We start from the raw sequence: 15506 nt of genomic DNA, 5'->3' as shown, positions 1-15506 counted from the left end.
CATAATTTTTGAATTTATATTTTGGGTTTACTAGATGACAAATTCCAAAAGTTTTTTGTTTTTTTTTTTACAAAGAAAAAAGAAATAAAAGTCCAACACAAAGGTTGTAATATATGTTAAGCGTTGCAGTGGGTTTAGATTGAGAAACTTGATGAGGAAAAAAAAAGAAAAAAAAGAAAAAGAAGAACAAGAAATTAAGAGAGAAATCTCATTATTTGTTTGAATAATTAAGGAGATGAAAAATAGTAAAAAATTAAGAGAAATGTCGAAAAAATAATTTTTTAAAATTCATTTTTTGTTTCTTAGTAAGAAATTAAAATTAATCTTTATAAAAAAAATTCTAATAATTAAATTACCCATTTAAATATAAAATAAAATGCATATATTCTCTTTTATTTATTATTCATCTAGATAAAATAATAAAAAAGTAATTTTTCTCATTTATATAGTAAATTATACACTATTAATTTTGGAGAGAATAACATATCAGTAAATATCTTGAAGAAAAAAAATTCAAATTAATAATAAATTGTACAAACTTTAATTATTGAGGGCAGAAACTTTTCTATGCATTAGTAATTATTTTTTGAAAGTACAAATGATTTGTAATTTTTTCATACAATTATTTCAAGAAAAAAATAAAACAATAAAGAAAACAAAACAAAACTAGAACTATGAATTGAACAGAAAGTGAGAGAGAAAAATGGAAGTGAGCAAAGGGAAGGCCTCTCTGGAACTCGCCGAAACAAGCCTTCATCGTAAGCTCTCTCTCTCTCTCTCTCTCTCTCTCTGTGATCAGTGAGCTCTAAATTCCAAGCATGTATGTAGTAATCTCTGTGTGTTTGTGAAAAGATTTGTGTTTGAATGTGATTTGTAAGTAGTTTAACATGCTTAGATTGGGATAGTTTCTTCAATTATTCAGTTTTTGAAGTAAACCCTAATTACTTTGAAATGCCATGTAGAATGCAATGAATGGGTTCCATATCTGAGTTGATAGAGACTGCATCGTCCAATTCTATTGCAATTTGAAAATGTTTACTCATCTTATGTTCCCATTAGGCTGCAAGATTATTCTGTAGAGACTGCACTTGCTGTAATCATTGATGGAAATGCCTCCCTCAAAATTGACACCCAGCATTTAAATGTCAATCTTCGAGTTGGATCTATCTACCAGTTCATCGGAGAACTCATCATTCAACCCAATAATGAGGTAAGAGATGTCCAAAGTACAATCTACAAGAGTGCTAGCCTGCATTAGAGGAAATGTTAGCAGCTAATATGCACAATTTGTCCCTTACATTCCTCAACTGCACTATCGATCTGAAAATTTGATTATGACTTGAGGGTGTGCTTTTGTTTGTGTTTCGCAACATAGTTATGGTTACTCTCAACTGTGCTGTTTCAGGCAATTTTGAAGGCACGAGTGGGTAGGAATGTAGATGGTATTGACCTCAACCTCCATCACCAGTCTCTGAAGCTCTTGAAAGAGTTTGTATCTGATCAAATGAGTAATCATACACCATAGAGTTGTGTGTGTGTGTGAATGTTTTGGTTAAGGCGGAAATGATAATTCAGAAACAGATTTTACTTCCTATGCAAAAGATTTGCGATATTGTGGTGAACTGACCTTTTTGTGAGATTGGAGTACGTGGCACCCTAATCTTACTGCTACAATCATGATGGTTCTTCAAGATGCGGAAATATGGTGTTCAGCAAGAGTTGATTGAGTTACCAAGTTGTTTGTGAATGAGAATTTGGTACCATCCTCCTTTTTTTCCCCTTTTTATTTTAGAGCATCTCCAACGGTGCACCAAATATTTCACCAAATCTGAGTTAAAAAGGGGTCATTTCCTTAATTTGATACTTCGCGCTCCAACGGTTCAACATCAAATCCGTTTCATCAAATTTGCGCTGGGCAACCGATTGGTTGACCGGCCGATCGACCGGCCGGTCAACCGGTAACGGCAAAAAAAATTTTTTTTTTTTTTTTTTTACCTGTTTGAACCTTTTTTTTTGAATTTTTTGAACTTTTGGTGGTCGACCGGGTGGTCAACCGGCCGGTCGACCAGGTGGTCGACCACCTAGGCAAATTTTTTTTTTTTTTTTTTAACTGGTTTGAACCTTTTTGTGAACGGTCTGAACTTTCTCCGGGGCGACCGGTTGGTTAACTGGTTGGTCAACCGGATGGTCGACCCGTTCGTCTCATCCCAACGGTTAGGAACAGTGCTTTGGTGAAATGCTTCGCCTGCACTCAGTTTGGTACCATTTTTGCTGAATTCTGGATTTGATATCGATTTGGTGAAACCGTTGGAGCTTAAAAAAATGACTTTTTCACCAAATTTTAAATTTGATGCCAGGTTTGGTTCACCGTTGGAGATGGTCTTATTTTCTTTTTTTTGCTATCGGTTGTATTCATGTCTTCTACTTTAATTTTACCAGAATGGATTAAGCTTGTCTGTAGTGAGATTATTCTAATGATGTTCAGTGACAATTAGATGCTGCTGGTGTTGGAAAATTTGGCTTTACAAGGCTTATTTTAGACCAATTTTGAGTCCAAAATTGAGTGGGCCCCAAACGTCTTTTGGGGTGGGTCCGAAGAGGTGGCGTGTTTTTGTCGTATGGTAAGTCACACGGTGAAGATGGTTCGTCAAAACTATTTATGATTGAATGGGAAGTTTACGTCGTTTTCGGGTTCGTGAAATGAATAATTAAAGAAATAAATGTGGGTTTTCTTGAAATGGGTTGTCCCATATTGAAACTTTAAGAGAGTTTTTGTGGGTATATAAGTTCTTGGTGTACTAACTTGAATTGGGCCTCAAGGGGCACCCCAAATTTATAGAAGGAAAGAGTTATGGACAAAGTGAACCTTAACCCAAACCACCACATGCGCGCGCCGCCGCCATCTGATCGAGCCCTGCCAGACGCAGGTGTAGGTTGGGTCGGTTCTTATATTAATTTTTTGGAAAAAATTCATTCCAAAATTCTTATCGAAATTAATTTATTTTTTAATTTAATTTTTTTTGTCCATTTGTTACTTCTTCAGTCCAATTTTTCAAACAGATTAACTGTCCAAAAAGTATCTGTTGCACCCGGACAAATCTGTTTTTCCCAAACAGATTTAAACATGCCCAGGCAGATTTGAACAGATTTAAATTGGGTTTCAACAGATCTGAGTTTGAATTGCACCTGTTCATTTGATTCCACAACAGATTTATTTTTGAATAGATTTAAATTGTTTTTGACAGTTATTAAACTGCCAGAAACTGCTACAGTTACACAGATACAAATTGCACAGTTCAAACAGATGAATCTGTCCAGCAGATCTATTGAATTTTGGACTGCATCTGTTCATTCAAAATTTGCACCTGTTCGGTTCAAAATTGAACCTATTCGAGTAGGTCATCTTGCCTATAAATACCAGCATTGTTCCAGCAGTCTAGACATCCAAAAACAGTCTGAAAAAATTCTTTTTGCTATCCAATCTTTGCTCTGTTACATATATTCTTCATATCTTTTTAGAAAAAATTTAGAGAGTATAGAACACAGGTTCTAGTTCGTCGTACAAATTGTTTGGAGTACTACTACAATTTGTGAAGATCATTGTATCCTAGGAGATAGACGCCATCAGTCCGTAAGCACCGTAGCAGGGCGAATCTGTCTTGAGGACAGAATATCATACACTCGACTTGATCTTTTTATTATTCTTCGGTTAAGTAAAATAATTACGGTACTTTATTTATTTTATTTGTCTGATTTAGTTTCAATTTTATTTATTGTACACAGAAGGTTGTTCTAACAATCTTAAGATAGATTCGAATTATTCTATTTATACAGAATTTTTTGTTTGTTTCCTTTTCTCCTTCTTCTTCTTACAGAAATTATTTTTTGTGGTTTTACAAAATAATATTCTGGTTGGAAAAATAAATAGTGGTAGTATACTGTTTGACAGATAGTAGTAATATACTATCTATTTTCTTAGACAACTAGTAGTAATATACTGGAGTCATTAACAATTCAGAATATTTATTTGTGAAGTTGGTCAGAAATTAATTTTGGTTTTCTAAAATTATTTCTGAGTGTTCATTAATTAAAATTCTGTTTCAGTATTTTAATTTTTGAAGTGTTACAGAAATTTAATTTTCTATGTAGAATTAATTTGGTTAAATAAATTTTATTTTATTTTCAAATTAATTGGAAATAAAAGTTACATTTCTTGTTTTTTTTATTTTTATAGAATTTAATTTTATGTGTGGAATTAATTTGTTTTAAATAAAATTTTATTTTATTTTCAAATTAATTGGAAATAAAAGGTACAATTCTTATTTCTTTTATTTTTACAGAATTTAATTTTGTAAGTTTGGTTTAATTTTCTGTATAATATAAAAATTTTAATTATAATTTTGTTTTATAATTTAAAATTTATGGCTATAGAAACTGGTCAAACTAATGTTCGAACCAATATTGGTATGGTGGCTACAATTGTGCTAACCCCTCCTCGTGTTGTGACTGTACCAGTGAATCATGGTAAAAAGTCTGAGAAGTTCTTAAGAACTGATTTTTGCAAAGGCAAAGGAAGAACAAGCAAGAAGCCTGCTCAAGCCAATATGACCGAAATGAAAAAAATTTCCAATGGTGTAGATATTATAAATCTTTCTGCAGTTGTTTCCAAGGTAAATTTTGTCGAAAATCCTAAAGAATGGTGGGTGGACACTGGTGCTACTCTATAGCGATCCCGGTTGTCCCTTTACTGTTCTGTTGTATTCCGGGCTCGGTTCCGTGATGTTGGTAATGGTACAACTTGTTGTCATCCTTTAATTCCACTTGATTGAGTTTTAGGATGTATTGGGCAGAGTTGTTACAGGTTGGTTAGGCTTTGGTTTTAATTCTTTGTTACCCAGATTTTAGGAGGTCCGCTCGAGCGGGTCTTCTTGCGCTCGAGCGGAGATTGCACGTTCCCAGTTTTTCGTGTCCCTGCAAAACTTCTGCAGGTGTGATTTTTACGCACGAGCGGGTTTCTTTACGCTCGAGCGGTGGCGCTCGAGCGGGTACTTTGACGCTCGAGCGGGTAGTACCTTTGGGTGTAAGTTCTAGGAGGGAGAAATCTACGCTCGAGCGGGCTGGTTTTCGCGCTCGAGCGAATTTACTTTATTCTTGTGTCTTGGCGCTCGAGCGGGTCTTTTTGCGTTCGAGCGGACCTAGTTTTTGTTCTTAACGCTCGAGCGTTGTGTTTTCCGCTCGAGCGGGAATGTCGTATATCAGTTGACTATAGGGCAGTTTTAAATCACTTTTTCTCACCCTTTCTCTCTCTTACTTTTCCGAAAAGGCCATTTGAGAGCCTCTCTCTCTAAAACCTTACATTCTCTCTAGATATTGATCTAGCTAGGATGTTTTCCTCACCTTTGGCCTTTGCAAAAAGGTTGTTGATCGTCGAGGGCTATCTTTTGATCCGAGAAACTTGTGGTTTTGAGCAACTTTGTTTTCATCATCTTCCTCGTTGGGTCTCATCTTTTGAGGTAGGGATTCCTACTCACTCTTATGGGTTTTAACCTAGATTTTGAGCCTATTGTTTAAATGGTTGATTTTGGGACTTAGGGTTTCAAAATGTGTTAAAGAGGGTTTTGTGATTTTGGGCTCATAATTTGTAATTTGGGTTTCAAAATGATGATATAGTTGTTGGTTGGTGAAATTGGAACCTTTGGGCTAACATCGAGAGTTGGGGGTGAAAGCCCTAATTTGTTGTTTAAAATTAATTGGTATAATTAATTTGGAAAAAATTGTGAACTTATGGAATTGAGTTGGAAATAATGAAATTGGCTCATTATGTTGTGAAATGATGGAGTTGGATTTATAAATCGCTCGCTTTTGAAAACATTGATATTTTATCTGTTAAAGCTTTTATTATCTGTTTAGAAATAATTGCTTGGGCTACCGGTGGAGGGTAGTTTTGATTGTTGTAGACAATGCATGACGATTAGGCAAACTAAAACTAATCAATTGGTTATGTCATAGAGTATGATGGTTGATAGAATACATTAACGTTATGTATTGATTAATTGTGTATATGACCTTTGTGTATATACATTGTGTGTGTGGGAGGAGATGGGGGATGTACTCCACGGTTTAGGGGAAGATAGGGGATGGACCTCTAAACCGAATGTTGTTTGGGAGGAGATAGGGGATGGACTCCACTGATATAGCTCATATGCTTGTCAGATAATGTGTTGATACAACTCATATGCTTATCTCTGGAAGTGTTGATACAGCTCATATGCTTGTCATTGAAAGTGTTGATATAGCTAATATGCATATCTGTTAAAATGTGGATACAGCTTGTATGCTTATCTGTTGAGATGTTGATACAACTAATATGTTTATCTATTGAAAAATAGGAAATGTTTAATATGAGTCATTGTCTCATATAAAGGATTGGCCAGGTTCTGAGCCGTTGATGTGAATTGTGAAATTGATAAGAAATGGAAACTGAAATGAAATGAAACTGAGTTATGAATTGGTTTATAGAAACTGAACATTTATCAATTGCTAATGTCTTAGTTATTGCTCATACTGTGTTTAGCATATCTCTACTGAGCGTTGGCTCACCCTTTGTAGGACATTATTTTTCAGGTACAGGTAGTATGCCACCTCTAAGGACATAGCTTGGATGATGATGAAAGTTGAAGACTCTTTTTGTTTATTTTGATGTATTACATGTAAATTCAAGCCAAGGGCTTAATATGTATTGAGTTAGTACTCTTCTTTTTGTAACCAAGTGTTAACTTGGAAAGCTGTAAGCCCTTAGGGCATTTGCTTTTGTTGTTAACATGTAATATAGTTGTAAGAATTACTCTAAAATGAAATTGAATGGTTGATTTCTCTGTATCAATGTATGTCTAAAATGTTGGGTATTATGTATTATTCTGAGGGCGTTACAACTTGGTATCAGAGCGTACCGGGTTCGAATACTTTGGGTACGTGGGAAGTGATTAGGATCGCAATGGGTTTGTCTCGCTTGATAGAGACTTAGATGTAGTGTCATAAGCTATGTGCTTAATTGATAACATGCTTATGTGACTATGTGGGTATGGAATGTAGTTTCTAGGATGCTAATTGGATCCTTGGGTTTCTGGGAGTCTTGTTGGAAAAGCACTTGATCAATGCTGTTTCTAACCGAAACTCTAGTAACGCCTCGGGACTATCATTATCCGGAAATAAAATTCGTAAGTGCTTATGTGTTTATGTGCTTACGTGGAATGAATTATAATTGTCCATACATTAGGACATGAGTGTTATAACTTCGGCACATTTGTGAATGTGCTAATAGTCTTGGTTACCTTTATTAGGATGTCAGGACGAGGGCGTGGCAGGCATGGTAGGCAGGAGGTACCTCTACCGGGTGACGTTCCGACAGTGCAAGAGGGAGTTGGTCAAGCCAACGTGGCCGAGCCAGCGGGTCAGCAGGCTATGGGCGCCTTGGCCCGAGAGATAGCGGGAGCTTTGGGTATTCTCAGAGCTGAGAATCAGGTTACCGACGCAGGGCCTTCTTTCTTGAAGAGGAAATTCTTCCGATCTAACCTGGACGAGTTTGTTGGGGATCCGAAGGAGCCACTTATGGCTGACGAGTGGTTGGAACAAATGGAGAAGACGTTCGAGATGCTTGGCATCGAGGACGGGGCTTTAAAGGTGACCTTGGCATCCTTCCAGCTGAAGGGAGATGCGGGTCAATGATGGAAGTACGAGAAGGGCAGTGTTGGTGGTGCATGGGAGGCGTTTGTGAATGTGTCAATGGCCGAGTTTGAGGCTACTTTTACTAGTCTATCCAGGTTTGCACCTGAACTGGTGGCGTCCGAGGAACGCCATTGCTTTGAGTTTGAGCGGAAGTTGAGGCGCGGACTCAAGCTGAGGGTTGGAGGGTCGTTTATCCGGGAGTATAGACGTTTGGTGGATGCTGCTGCTCATATGGAGATTATGATGCAGGAGGAAGACGAGGAGCAGAGAGGCTCCAAGAGGAGCCAAGATGGTCAGGGTGACGGCAGGAGACAGAGGGGTTCTAACCCTCAGCAGTCTCAGGGTGGTGTGGCTAGATCGACCTTTCCAGTGCCGAGTACGGGCTCTGGGAGAGGTAGTCAGGGAGGCTTGACTTGTTTTGCGTGTGGCCAGCTGGGTCACAAGTCTTCGGTTTGCCCGCAGAAGGGAGGGGGTCAGCGAGCTGCTTCTTCTTCAGCTAGACCTCAGGGCCAAAGTCAGGGCAGGGGCCAGCCTTTGTCTTGCTATCAGTGTGGTCAGCCTGGGCACCTGAAGAGGTATTGCCCACAGTTGAGTGCCACTTCGGGCGCGTCTGGTTCTAGGCAGACGCAGAGTTATCAGCTAGCTCAGTCTGTACAGGCCTCGAGGGCCAATCCGGGAGCTTCGTCATTCCAGTCAGTGCAGCAGTCTTTTGCTCCTAGAGGTGAGCAGGTAGATCAGGGGCCTACAGGGCGCGTGTATGCTGTTACTGCGCAGGATCTAGTACCGGCTCCATCAGTTGTGAGAGGTACCTTCTTGTTTTGCAACTCGGTTGCTAGTGTATTGATTGATACGGGTGCATCTCATTCTTTTATGTCTGCTGCATTTGCATCTGTTTTGGAATTGGAGTTGGCACAGTTAGCATCTCTTATATGTGTGGTATTGCCTATTGGTGGTGAGTTGATCTTGAAACAAGGTGTTAGAGGTTGTGATATAGAGGTCGCCGACCATATGCTTCCTTTTCCTTTTGTTGTCATGCCCATGAAGGGTTTTGATGTTATTTTGGGTATGAACTGGCTATCGTCATACCGGGCTGTTATTGATTGCTATCGCCAGAGGGTCACGATTTGCACCTTGAGCGGAGAGTGTTTCCATTTCTTGGGGGATCGGGTTGGTAGTGTGCTGCCACCGATGTATGACCCACGAGGGCGGAGTGAGCTTAGTGGTCTACTTGCTAGCTTTCTGAGTGGTGAGTGTGATGAGACCCAGATTGTATTGCCGAGGGTGGTTTGTGAGTATTCGGATGTTTTTCCCGAGGATCTCGTTAGTTTGCCACCTCACCGAGGATAGAGTTCTCTATTGATTTAGTGCCCGGCACAGCGCCGATTTCTATGGCACCTTATCGTTTTGCCCCAGCCGAGTTGAGTGAGTTGAAGATTCAGCTCCAGGAATTGCTAGATAAGGGTTTTGTTCGCCCTAGTGTTTCGCCGTGGGGAGCACCGGCCCTCTTTGCTAAAAAGAAAGATGGTGCCTTGAGATTGTGTATAGACTACCAGAAGTTAAATCGGGCTACGGTCAATAATAAGTACCCTATGCCCCGTATAGATGATCTGTTTGACTAGTTGAAGGGTTCCCGTTGTTTCTCTAAGATAGACTTGAGATCGGGTTACCACTAGTTGACGGTCAGGGAGGAGGATATTCCTAAGACGGCATTCCGTACGCGGTATGGCCATTATGAGTTTCTGGTGATGCCATTCGGGCTTACCAATGCACCGACAGTCTTTATGGATTTGATGAACCGGATCTTCCGGGAATTCTTAGACCGTTTTGTAGTCGTTTTCGTGGACGACATTCTTATCTATTCGCCTTCTGAGGAAGAGCACGAGGAACACTTGAGAGTAGTACTTGAGTTGCTTAGAGCCCATAGGCTATATGCCAAGTTTGGGAAGTGTAAGTTCTGGCTAGGAGAGGTGAAATTCTTAGGCCATGTGGTATCTAAGAAAGGGGTGTCTGTTGATACATCCAAGGTTGAGGCAGTGCAAGATTGGGCACAGCCTAAGAGTGTGTTTGAGATCCGCAGTTTTCTGGGATTAGCTGGATATTACCGTCGGTTTGTGAAAGATTTCTCCAGGCTAGCTTCGCCGTTGACTAGATTGACGCGGAAAGGGGTCAAGTTTGTATGGAGTGAGACTTGTGAAAAGTCGTTCCAAGAGTTGAAGGTTAGATTGACCACCGCTCCGGTTTTGATTATTCCGGAGAGAGGGTTGGGTTACGCAGTTTATTGTGATGCCTCACGAGAGGGTTTGGGTTGTGTGTTGATGCAAGAGGGGAAAGTGGTAGCTTATGGCTCACGTCAGTTGAAAATACACGAGAAGAACTACCCTACACACGACCTAGAGTTAGCAGCAGTGATCTTTGCCTTGAAGATTTGGAGGCACTACCTTTATGGTGAGAGGTTCGAGGTGTTCTCGGACCACAAGAGTTTGAAGTACCTGTTTACCCAAAGGGACTTGAATTTAAGGCAAAGGAGATGGATGAAGTTCATTGAGGACTATGATTTTGAGTTGCACTATCACCCGGGAAAGGCCAATGTTGTGGCCGATACTCTTAGTAGGAAATCCATTAGTGATGTAGCTTGTATAGCCATCCGGGAATGGGAGATGTTGGGTGCACTTGGCGAGTTTGATTTGCATCTAGGCAAATCTGTTGAGGTTGAGGCCTTGTTTTCTGTTGTTGCGCAGCCTACACTTGTGACTCGAGTGTTAGAGGCACAGAGAGGTGACCTTGAGGTAGAGTCCTTCCGAGAGAAGATCTCCAGTGGGAAGGTTGAGAAGGGTTTGACGGTGTATCCCGACCAGAGTGTGAGATACCGAGACCGTTTGTTTGTACCGGAGTCTTGCCGAGAGGAAGTACTCTGAGAGTTCCATCATTCACGTCTTGCGGTGCATCTGGGAGGCACTAAGATGTATCAGGATTTGGGTCGCCAGTTTTGGTGGCGGGGTATGAAGAGAGATGTGACTGTTTTCGTGTCTAAGTGCCTTATTTGCCAGCAAGTGAAGGCCGAGCATCAGAGGCCAGTGGGTTTGTTGCAACCCTTACCTATTGCCGAGTGGAAGTGGGAGCATGTTACTATGGATTTCGTTGTAGGTCTTCTGATGACTCAGCGGGGTAGTGATGCCATTTGGGTGGTTGTAGACCGGTTAACTAAGTCGGCGCACTTCATTCCTATGCGCGTGAGAGATACGGTGGATCATCTCGCCGACTTGTATATTCGGGACATAGTGAGATTGCACGGGGTCCTAGTGACGATCATCTCAGATAGAGACCCTCGTTTTACTGCTAGGTTGTGGCAGAGTTTGCAGAGTGCCTTGGGCACTAGGTTGACCTTTAGTACGGCTTATCACCCTCAGACTGACGGGCAGTCCGGGCGTACTATTCAGATCCTTGAGGATATGCTTCGAGGTTGTGTCCTTGACTTTAGTGGGACGTGGGAGAGGCACTTGCCCTTGGTGGAGTTTGCCTACAACAACAGTTTTCAGTCTAGCATCGGTATGGCACCGTTTGAGGTCTTGTATGGCCGACCGTGTAGGTCTCCAGTGTATTGGGCCGAGGTGGGTGATGCACCTTTGTTGGGTCCGGAGTTGGTTAGGGAGACGACGAAGAAAGTTGAGCTTATCCGTAGGAGGCTTGTTACAGCCCAGAGTCGCCAAAAGAGTTATGCCGACCGTAGGAAGAGGCCTTTGACGTTTGACGTAGGTGATCATGTCTTCTTGAAAATATCACCTAGGCGAGGTTTGATGAGGTTTGGGAAGAGTGGGAAGTTATCCCCTCGGTTATTGGTCCCTTTGAGATCCTCGAGAGGATTAGAGAAGTTGCTTATCGTTTGGCTTTGCCACCGCAGTTGTCCGGGGTTCATGACGTCTTTCATGTTAGTGTGCTTCGGAAGTATGAGCCGGATCCATCCCATGTGTTAGATTGGACCGACTTGGAGGTAGATGAGGATGCCTCGTATGAGGAGAGACCGGTGCGGGTCTTGGATAGGCGGGATCAAGTCTTGCGAGGCAAGACCATTCCCTTGGTAAAGGTTTTGTGGAAACATCACGGAGTGGAGGAAGTCACTTGGGAACGTGAGTTGGAAGTTCGTGAGAAGTATCCAGACATGTTTATCGATGTGTAATTTTGTAATGAAATTCTATAATATTGTTGAACTTTAAGAACATTGTATGTGTCTTAAGTTGTAAAGCATTGTGAATGTTTTCGCTAATGGAAGTTTGTATAACATTGCATATGTTCAATGTATCGTGGAAATGCAGGCATGATGATAATGTTGCATGTATGATTAAATTGTGGAGAATGAGTTGAAATTGGTAAATTTCAAAGGAATGCATGTTGATAATGCAAGTTGTTTTGAATAATGTGTTATGCCTCTTGAAAAGAGATGGGATTGATCAGTAATGGGTCGGGTTGTCTAATATTATGTCGTAATATTGTTGAGAATTGAGAAAATCTTGTTTTTGAAAAACTTGTATTTAATTTCGAGGACGAAATTCTTTAAGGGGGGGAGATTATAGCGATTCCGGTTGTCCCTGTACTGTTCTGTTGTATTCCGGGCTCGGTTCCGTGATGTTGGTAGTGGTACACCTTGTTGTCATCCTTTAATTCCACTTGATTGAGTTTTAAGATGTATTGGGCAGAGTTGTTACAGGTTGGTTAGGCTTTGGTTTTAATTCTTTGTTACCCAGATTTTAGGAGGTCCGCTCGAGCGGGTCTTCTTGCGCTCGAGCGGAGATTGCACGCTCCCAGTTTTTCGTGTCCCTGCAAAACTTCTGCAGGTGTGATTTTTACGCTCGAGCGGGTTTCTTTACGCTCGAGCGGTGGCGCTCGAGCGGGTACTTTGGCGCTCAAGCGGGTAGTACCTTTGGGTATAAGTTCTGGGAGGGGGAAATCTACGCTCGAGCGGACTGATTTTCGCGCTCGAGCGAATTTACTTTATTCTTATGTCTTGGCGCTTGAGCGGGTCTTTTTGCGCTCGAGCGGACCTAGTTTTTGTTCTTAACGCTCGAGCGTTGTGTTTTCCGCTCAAGCGGGAATGTCGTATATCAGTTGACTGTAGGGCAGTTTTAAATCACTTTTTCTCACCCTTTCTCTCTCTTACTTTTCCGAAAAGGCCATTTGAGAGCCTCTCTCTCTAAAATCTTGCCTTCTCTCTAGATATTGATCTAGCTAGGATGTTTTCCTCACCTTTAGCCTTTGTAAAAAGGTTGTTGATCGTCGAGGGCTATCTTTTGATCCGAGAAACTTGTGGTTTTGAGCAACTTTGTTTTCACCATCTTCCTCGTTGGGCCTCATCTTTTGAGGTAGGGATTCCTACTCACTCTTATGGGTTTCAACCTAGATTTTGAGCCTATTGTTTAAATGGTTGATTTTGGGACTTAGGGTTTCAAAATGTGTTAAAGAGGGTTTTGTGATTTTGGGCTCATAATTTGTAATTTGGGTTTCAAAATGATGATATAGTTGTTGGTTGGTGAAATTAGAACCTTTGGGCTAACATCGAGAGTTGGGGGTGAAAGCCCTAATTTGTTGTTTAAAATTAATTGGTATAATTAATTTGGAAAAAATTGTGAACTTATGGAATTGAGTTGGAAATAATGAAATTGGCTCATTATGTTGTGAAATGATGGAGTTGGATTTATAAATCGCTCGCTTTTGAAAACATTGATATTTTATCTGTTGAAGCTTTTATTATCTGTTTAGAAATAATTGCTTGGGCTACCGGTGGAGGGTAGTTTTGATTGTTGTAGACAATGCATGACGATTAGGCAAACTAAAACTAATCAATTGGTTATGTCATAGAGTATGATGGTTGATAGAATACATTAACGTTATGTATTGATTAATTGTGTATATGACCTTTGTGTATATACATTGTGTGTGTGGGAGGAGATGGGGGATGTACTCCACGGTTTAGGGGAAGATAGGGGATGGACTTCTAAACCGAATGTTGTTTGGGAGGAGATAGGGGATGGACTCCACTGATACAGCTCATATGCTTGTCAGATAATGTGTTGATACAACTCATATGCTTATCTCTGGAAGTGTTAATACAGCTCATATGCTTGTCATTGGAAGTGTTGATATAGCTAATATGCATATCTGTTAAAATGTGGATACAGCTTGTATGCTTATCTGTTGAGATGTTGATACAACTAATATGTTTATCTATTGAAAAATAGGAAATGTTTAATATGAGTCATTGTCTCATATAAAGGATTGGCCAGGTTCTGAGCCGTTGATGTGAATTGTGAAATTGATAAGAAATGGAAACTGAAATGAAATGAAACTGAGTTATGAATTGGTTTATAGAAACTGAACATTTATCAATTGCTAATGTCTTAGTTATTGCTCATACTGTGTTTAGCATATCTCTACTGGGCGTTGGCTCACCCTTTATAAGACATTATTTTTCAGGTACAAGTAGTATGCCACCTCCAAGGACATAGCTTGGATGATGATGAGAGTTGAAGACTCTTTTTGTTTATTTTGATGTATTACATGTAAATTCAAGCCAAGGGCTTAATATGTATTGAGTTAGTACTCTTCTTTTTGTAACCAAGTGTTAACTTGGAAAGCTGTAAGCCCTTAGGGCATTTGCTTTTGTTGTTAACATGTAATACAGTTATAAGAATTACTCTGAAATGAAATTAAATGGTTGATTTCTCTATATCAATGTATGTCTAAAATGTTGGGTATTATGTATTATTCTGAGGGCGTTACATACTCGCCATATGTGTGTCGACAAAAAGATGTTTACATCTTATTCTACAGTGAAAAACGGGGAACAACTTTTTATGGGTAACTCCTCGACTTTCTAAAGTTGAAGGATAAGGAAATATTATTCTGAATATGACATCTGGAAATGAACTCACTCTCAACAATGTGCTTCATGTATATCGGACATTGGCAAGAACCTTGTTTCCGGATCTTTGTTGAGTAAAAATAAGTTTAGGCTAGTTTTGAAAGTGACAAATTTGTACTTACCCAAAACGGGATGTATATAGGAAAATGTTACATGTTTGATGGCCTTTTCAAAATGAATGTAATGACTGTTGTACCTTCAGTTATTAATAAAAATACATCTTCTTCTTACTTGCTTAAGTCTTTAAATTTATGGCATGGTACAGTTGGACATTTTAATTATGGATTTTGCATAGATTAATTAATATAGAACGTTTACCTAAATTTGACATTAATTCAAGTCATAAATGTGAAATTTTCGTTGAGACAAAACTATCCAAAATTCTTTTTCATTCAATTGAAAGAAGTACGGAACCACTTGAATTAATTCATAATGACATTTGTGATTTTAAATCAATTCAAACTAGAGGTGGAAAAAAGTATTTTATCACTTTTATAGATAACTATACTAGATATAGTTATGTTTATTTAATTTGAACCAATGATGAAACTTTGGAAACTTTCATTCAATATAAGAATGAAGTTGAAAATCAACTTGGTAAGAAAATTAAGAAACTTAGAAGTGATAGAGGTGGTGAATATGAATCACCTTTTGATGAATATTGTAAATAATATGGAATAATTCATCAAACCACCGTTCTTTACTCACCTTAGCAAAATGGAATTGCTTAAAGGAAAAATAGGATTTTAAAAGAAATGATGAATGTCATGTTAATAAGTTCTGAATTACCTCAGAACGTGTGGGGGGAAACAATACTTTCTACTAATTACATTTTAAATAAAGTACCCCGAAAGAAAGTAAATCAAAC

The 15506-nt window shown here is 39.5% G+C and overlaps 2 protein-coding genes across 3 annotated transcripts; both read left to right on the top strand.

Moving 5' to 3' along the window:
* Positions 1-113: 113 nt before the first annotated feature.
* Positions 114-1641, top strand: LOC114306313 (CST complex subunit TEN1-like). The gene is made up of 4 exons (XM_082880398.1): positions 114-128; positions 688-758; positions 1060-1210; positions 1406-1641. The coding sequence occupies exons 1-4, from the start codon at positions 114-116 to the stop codon at positions 1523-1525; spliced, it is 357 nt and encodes a 118-aa protein (XP_082736524.1). The 3' UTR covers positions 1526-1641.
* LOC145794942 (uncharacterized) lies at positions 1624-14444 on the top strand. 2 transcript variants are annotated; one of them, XM_082877341.1, is made up of 3 exons: positions 1624-1757; positions 2496-2621; positions 6625-14444. In XM_082877341.1, the coding sequence occupies exon 3, from the start codon at positions 7783-7785 to the stop codon at positions 9070-9072; it is 1290 nt and encodes a 429-aa protein (XP_082733467.1). In that variant the 5' UTR covers positions 1624-1757; positions 2496-2621; positions 6625-7782; the 3' UTR covers positions 9073-14444. The 2 variants fall into 2 exon arrangements, with proteins under 2 accessions (XP_082733467.1, XP_082733466.1); XM_082877340.1 differs by lacking the exon at positions 2496-2621.
* Positions 14445-15506: the final 1062 nt, after the last annotated feature.

This window comes from Camellia sinensis, chromosome 7 (genome assembly GCF_055761805.1).
Source record: "Camellia sinensis isolate YWXY chromosome 7, ASM5576180v1, whole genome shotgun sequence".
NCBI classification, from domain to species: domain Eukaryota; kingdom Viridiplantae; phylum Streptophyta; class Magnoliopsida; order Ericales; family Theaceae; genus Camellia; species Camellia sinensis.
The sequence above is the reverse complement of the archived record's forward strand: the minus strand, read 5'-3'. Positions and strand labels throughout refer to the sequence as shown.

Coding starts and splice junctions, on each gene's coding strand:
- LOC114306313 (XM_082880398.1), top strand. Junction 759..1,059: donor CGCCGAAACAAGCCTTCATC/GTAAGCTCTCTC, acceptor TGTTCCCATTAG/GCTGCAAGATTATTCTGTAG. Junction 1,211..1,405: donor TCATTCAACCCAATAATGAG/GTAAGAGATGTC, acceptor GTGCTGTTTCAG/GCAATTTTGAAGGCACGAGT.
- LOC145794942 (XM_082877340.1), top strand. CDS start 7,783: ATGGCCGAGTTTGAGGCTACTTTTACTAGTCTATCCAGGTTTGCACCT.